General features: G+C 43.4%; 1 protein-coding gene across 1 annotated transcript; it reads left to right on the plus strand.

Annotated features, from left to right (window-relative positions):
• Nucleotides 1–226: 226 nt before the first annotated feature.
• Nucleotides 227–6,425, plus strand: IL24 (interleukin 24). Its single transcript, XM_044000171.1, has 5 exons — nt 227–385; nt 2,714–2,776; nt 3,911–4,069; nt 5,557–5,631; nt 6,342–6,425. Exons 1-5 carry the CDS (start codon nt 227–229, stop codon nt 6,423–6,425), a joined length of 540 nt encoding a protein of 179 aa, XP_043856106.1.
• Nucleotides 6,426–6,740: the final 315 nt, after the last annotated feature.

Raw genomic sequence — 6,740 nt, forward strand, 5'->3', positions numbered from 1 at the left:
CTTCAAGAAGTGTAACATTGGGGAAACACTCCCTGATCACAGTTTTCCCACAGAAGACCAATTGGTAGACTCCAGTACTTAGGACTAATGACCCAAAGTCTTTGAAGCTCTTTTTCTCCTGATAATACAGTAAGGGTCAGGTAAGGAGTGGTAACCTCAGTGACACCGGGATACCTCTCTCTGTCTCTGGCAGGAATCATTCATTCCCCTACAGCAATAGGAAGGAATGCAGGTGACTGTCTTCCCTTCCCTGTTTCTGCTCATCTTTCTCTGGAGCACAGAACTGGGAGCCAAGAGTCAAGAATTCCAACTTGGAGACTGTCTGGTACCAAAAACAATTCTTCAAAACTTATGGGGAGCCTTCCAGGATATTAGGAACATTGTGGTAAGTAAAGGCACTATACTCAGCCTAACAGGGCTTCAATGTGAAAATGATGTGGGGGGGGGAACAGGAAGGGAATAATAATTTATTAAAAGCATATTATATGAGGCAGGAGGTGGCTCAATGGGTAGAGCATCAGCCTTGGAGTCAGGAGGACCTGAGTTCAAATTCGGTCTCAGACACTAGCTGTGTGACCCTGGGCAAGTCACTTGGCCCCAGTTGCCACACACACACACACACACACATAACAAAAACAAAACAAAAAAAGCTTATTATGGGCAGTTACTATGCTAAGTGCTTTATAAACATTATCTTGTTTGAGCCTCGCAACTGCCTTGGGAAGTGTTATTATTAACCACATTTTACATTTGAGGAAACTGAGGCTGTCAGAAGTTAAGTGACTTTCCCAGGGTCACACAGTGGAAAAAAACCACTGGCTCTACTGTCAGATGACCTGGGTTCAAATCATGTTTCTGACACTGCTCTCTGGGTCTCAGTTTCCCCAAGTGCCAAATTAAAGAGTTGGACTAGATGATCTCAGAGGTCCCTTCCAGTTTTAAATAGACAATTCTATGAGCCTATGGTGGTATAAGCAGAACCCAAAAGGAATGGAGCTAGATCTTCCAGGCTTTAGCTACTTAGGGAGAAGTTGGTGGAGGAGGAGGGGAGTGCAGTACCATTTTCAGGCCTCCAGGATCTCACTCAGGCCTATGTTGTTTCCTGCCTTCTTACTCAGTCAAATGATGGTCAAGAAAGGATGGGGTGTTTTACCTGAGATGTGGGAAAAACGTGGGTATGTGTTAAAATTGAAGTGTAAGGGGCAGCTAGGTGGCACAGTGGATAGAGCACCGGCCCCGGAGTCAGGAGGACCTGAGTTCAAATCCGACCTCAGACATATAACACTTACTGGCTGTGTGACCTTGGGCAAGTCACTTAACCCCAATTGCCTCAAAAAAAAATTTTGAAGTGTCCATTCTCCTGAGCTTCCACCAACTCAATTGAAAGTATCAAATGAGAGTATCATGAACACTTGGGATAGGAAGTAAAGTAATAGTGGTTGGATGGATCAAAATGGGAAATACTAACAACAGGGCAGAAAAAATGTGATGTCATGGAAAGAATACTGGACTGGGCTCTAGTCTCAGCTCCATCACTCATGTTGAGAGATTTTGGATCTCAGTTTCTTCATCTGTAAAATGGATATAGTAGTCAACTAGATAGTTTCTTCAATCCCTTTCAGTTTTAATCATCTGCAAATCTAAGATGTTCTCATTAGGGAGTGGGGCAATGGAGTCTAAGTGCTGGAATAGGTCTGTCAAGCCAGGGCAACAAGCATTTATTAGGCTCTTAACATGTGCTAGATGCTGTGTATCTGGGGAAGACAGTGCAGGAAAAAAGAAAAGCTACCCTTAGGGAGGTTATATTCTAGCTTTATTTTTTTGTTTTTGTGGGGCATTGAGGGTTAAGTGACTTGCCCAAGGTCACACAGCTAGTAAGTATCATGTGTCTGAGGCTGGATTTGAACTCAAGTCCTCCTGAATCCAGGGCCAGTGCTCTATCCACTGTGCCACCTAGCTGCTCCGGGAGCTTATATTCTAATTGAGGAAGACAACACAGAGAAGGGAACTGAAAAGTTCAAGGGGTAAGGGGTGAGGAAGGTACCCATAAAGAGGGTATGGTGACAAAGTCCAGAGTCAGTGGCAGAGCTGGGAGGGGAATGAAGCATGTTCAGTCGGGTCTGACCCCAAAATGGAATTTGCCAGTGGGAGAAGAAAACTAGAGAGGATCAGGGTTGTTCCAAGGTGAGAAGGCCCCAGGAGCTGAAGAAAGTTCTGGCATGAGTGGGCAACCAAGAGTCAGAAGCAGAGCCAAGAAGGGAATGGAGGCCTGGGAAACTCTAGGCCAAATTCAGGTAACTCCAAAACTCAAATCAAGGCATTGGACCAGTTGACCTTTGGGGTCCCTTCCAGCTCTGAAACTAGCTTATCCCACTCTGGACCCATGGGGGAATAGCTGAGGAAGGTCAGATAGGCCCTGCCCAGGGTCAGAGATGACCTGAACATTCCATTTTCCAGAAGCCCTTGTCTTTTGTGTTGGCAAACACAAGAGAAGTCTCTTCAGATTTCTTGCTCATGGTATAATCCGTAAGCTTTCCTTTTCTTAGGCCAACCTCTCCTGGTTCCTCTCTCCATTTCTCCTTTAGTTTGACACTGGTAGGGGTGGGCATTGAGTAACGTGGTCACTGCTGAAGGAGTTTGGCAAATTATTTGCAAAGTTGGGTCCTGCCCTATCTACCCTTTTCAGGATGATTTTCCCTTTCTGTTCCCCAAGCAAACTTTGGACCACAACACAGACACCCAGCTGCTGCAACAGGACTTTTTCCAGAATGCTTCGGTAAATGGGTGATTCAGGATGGAGGGTGGGAAGGAGAAGATGGGAGACACTGAATCTCTTTGCTCAGGGCCTGTCTTTATGGTCCTGGGCTCCCTCAAGCTGACTTGGGGGCCTGGGAGAGGCTAAGCTGTCTTTTGGATTGACTAAAGTCCTTCACCCCTGATTTGGGGATGAACTTTTTATGGACAGAGCAGAGGCTGGTGAATTCAGTCACTGGGGATGACCAAGATAGGAACTCAAGCCCACAAATATCCTGCTAACATCATCTGGAAAATGATCTCAACTCATCACTTCATCTTTCCCTGTGTAGACAAGCCATGTGCCCACTTTGGATCATGACCCCAACCCCTTTCCCACTTCCTCTCTCACTTCCTCTTTCTTCATCTTGATTCTTCTTTCCCCTATTGATTTTTTCTTTCATTATTCATTCAGTGAACATTTATGTGCAAGGGACCATTGTTCATACTGTGGAAATACAGAGATGAATGAGACAGTGCCCACCCTCAAGGAATTTACTGTCTCCTTCCTTCTTTCTCTTGATCACTTTCTTCAACCCTCTTTTTATTCATTCATTCAATAAATATTTATTGATAGAAGGACTGGAATTTAAGAACACCTCAAAGAAGCAAGCTACATCAATTAACTCAGGGCATTTTGAAAATTCATAAGCAAAAGAAAATATAAATAGGATGAAAATTTTTATTTCAGAGTAAAATTATGACAAAATTTTTGCATCATTTGATGTGACTAGTTCTCATATTGTTAAGTGCTGACTATATACACAGTACCGGGCCTTTGTGAGACTACCTAGATAAATGAGACACAGTGCCCACCCTCAGAGAGCTTGCCCTCTTTTTCTTCTCCCCACTTCCTTTTTCTTTTTCTCTCTCTCTTTCCCCTTTTTCTTCAGCTACATACTCAAAAAAGACAACACTCCCAAACATTTCCTTGAGATTCTTCTCCTTGGTTGTAGGTTATCTTTGGGGCTCTTTAAGCCCCAGGCATACTCTTTCCACATTTCTTGCCTTATGAGATTCAATTACTATCCAATCTAATAGATATGGGAATGGAAATGGCCTGTGGTAGGTAAAACAGACTGAAGGACCTTGGTATTAACTGTCATTCTTTCCCCAGTGGGCTGAAATCTGTCACCTCAACTATTCCCTGCTGAGTTTTTATTTGAGCAACATTTTCAATAAGTATGACACAAAGGCAGTGAAACTTGGAATCAGCAAACCACTCTCTACTTTGAGAAACAACTTCTTAGACCTCCAGAAGAAACTCCAGCATTGTGTGAGTAGGGCCTGGGGCCAGGGACCAGACTGTCACTGAAACAAGCAACCACCTAGTATTTAAATGGGCTCAGGAGGGCTTGCCACTTCTCTCCTTCCCCTTCTCATCACCTCACTACTCAGAGGATATATAGTTAGAAAAGGATGGAGAGAGAGGGGGGAGAGAAGAGGAAGATGGAAAGGGGAAGAGGGAGAGGGAGGAAGGGAGGAAAGGAAATAGATCCATGTAGATATAGGTATAGATATAGAGAGATGGAACATTTATTAGGCACTGACTATATGCTAGACACTGTGTTAATTGCTGAGGACATGAACACACACATACACACACACACACACACACACACACACACACACACACAGAGACAATCTCTACCCTCAAAGAACTAAGTCTAATGCAGGAAGATAACACAAATAAAGAGCTGGAAAGCAGAGGGACACCCACACGGGAGCAAAGTTGCTGGAGAGGAGGTATAAATGTCCAGAGAATGGGGAATGTATCTAAATGGTTAGAAGTAGTGAGTTCCTCATTATTAGGTTGTGATACTGTAGAATTGATTCCTGATCAGATATGGGTTAGACTAGATGCACTCTGAGTTAGTTGTCTTCCAGCTTTACTGATTATAGTGAAGAGCCCAGACCAAGAGTCCCAGCTGTGGGCAGTTATATACTAAGACTTTCAGTGAGAAGATCTAAAATCAAAACGAGTCTCAGTTCCTACCTTCAGGGAGATTGGGAGCCATCTAACATTTCTAGGCACTGTAGGAAACACCCACACATCCAAATATGTGAATATCAGTGCAGCAAAATTAGTGTGCCAAAGAACAGAAGGGAATGGGCTAAGGGAGGGTCCAGAATGGGGTGAAGGTTAACCTATAAGATCGTAGAATCATAAATTTAGAGAAGGGGAGTGTGTGAGAACTAGCATTTGTTAAACACCTACTATGTGCTAAGCACCGTGCTAGACATTTTACAAATATTACTTCATTTAACCTTCACAACAACCCATGGAGGTAGTGCAGTTAGAATCCCCATTTTACAGTTGGGGAAACTGAGGCAGACAGCAGTTAAGGATACACAACTAGGAAGTATCAGCAGCTGGATTTAGTGCCACTGTATCACCTAATTCAACCTCTTCACTTTATAGGCAAGAACAATGAGATGTAGGGAGATTATAAGATCTGTCCAAGATTACATAGGGAGTAAGCATCAGTCAAGATTTCAACTCTGACAGTAAGATAGTACACTTTCCAATGTACCACACTGTCTCCGGGGGTGGTATCTTTAAGAAACTTCCTCCCTGTTCAGTAGATACACTGAGGACACAGATCACAGTACCATCCATCGGGTGCCTTTAAGAACCCATTTGTTAAAAAAAAAAAAGAACCCATTTGTTGCCCCCCTACCCAAGAGGGTGTCCTTTTTTAGGATTGAGGGAGAAGAGACTTCTGCACTGACCCCACTTCCATTGTTCTTCCTCTTCTTCAGAAGGAAAAGGGGATGTTTTCTTTAAGTAAGAGTTCCCAAAGGAAGTTTCAGCTATTCCGGCAGGAATTTAAAAAGGTATGTTTGAAGTCCTGGGGAGTGTGGGGAACTGAAGGGAGGGGAGGAAACAGAGAAACGGGGTTTGTTAGTCTGATGGGCATTGATCAGCCTCTGTGGAAATGAAATGATAATGATAATGAAATGATTAATGATAAGATTCAGAATGGGTAGATCCATTAGTACTATTCCAAGATTCACATGAAATCATGGAATTATAGGTCTAGAGTTGGAAGAGACCACTGATCTCATTTAGTCTACCACCCTCATTTTATAGGTAAGGAAAATGAGGCCCACTGAGTTATATATGTGACTGGCCAAAGGTTATATATCTATAAAATGGTGGGTGGAATTTTAACCCAGCTCCTCTGATTTCAAATCCAACACCCATGCCACCGTACCAGGATGCATCAGGAGGGCAATGGGTGTTTTTGACCTATATTTATGGGCTTCACTGACTGTCTCATCTTTTGCCCCTTTTCCAACTGAGAGATGATTATTGCCCCCTTCCCCCACTTGCTTATTTTGTACTTCTCTGTTCTGTTTTTTCTTCCCAGGGGGCTTGCCACCTTTCATTTCATAGATAAGCTTGTAAGAGTTACAAAGGAACCTCGAGATCATGTAACCCAGTTCCTTTATTTATGGATGATGAGATCTAGACTCAGAACAGAATTTAGCAGTTAGCATTTTGCCCTTCACTTGGCTAATACATAATTTCTCTTGCCCTTTAGTTGAATCCGGATGAAAGGCTGACAAAGGCCCTAGGAGAAGTGGACATTCTCTTAACCTGGATAGAAAAAGCCTTTCAGCCATGATGCTGCAGCCCACCTGCTATCCAAAGTGCCCCACCATTTCAATTATGTGCACTTTCCAGTGATTTTTCTTCCTGCCAGTGATGGAGCCCTGTGTTCAGACTTTTCCCAGCCTCTCTACATTCTTTTTTTGGTGGCTACAACTCATCTAGTCAACTCAGGGAGGCCATACTAAATCTCTGTGAATAATTCTCAAAGCAGGTGATAAAGCACTGGATAGTTGCAAACTATATTTATTCCAGATGTATTTAAGGTGACTCACTGGCCCCAGGAGGACCTGAGTTCAAATCTAACCTCAGACACTTGACACTTACCAGC

The sequence above is a fragment of the Dromiciops gliroides genome, chromosome 4, assembly GCF_019393635.1.
Source record: "Dromiciops gliroides isolate mDroGli1 chromosome 4, mDroGli1.pri, whole genome shotgun sequence".
Lineage (NCBI taxonomy): Eukaryota > Metazoa > Chordata > Mammalia > Microbiotheria > Microbiotheriidae > Dromiciops > Dromiciops gliroides.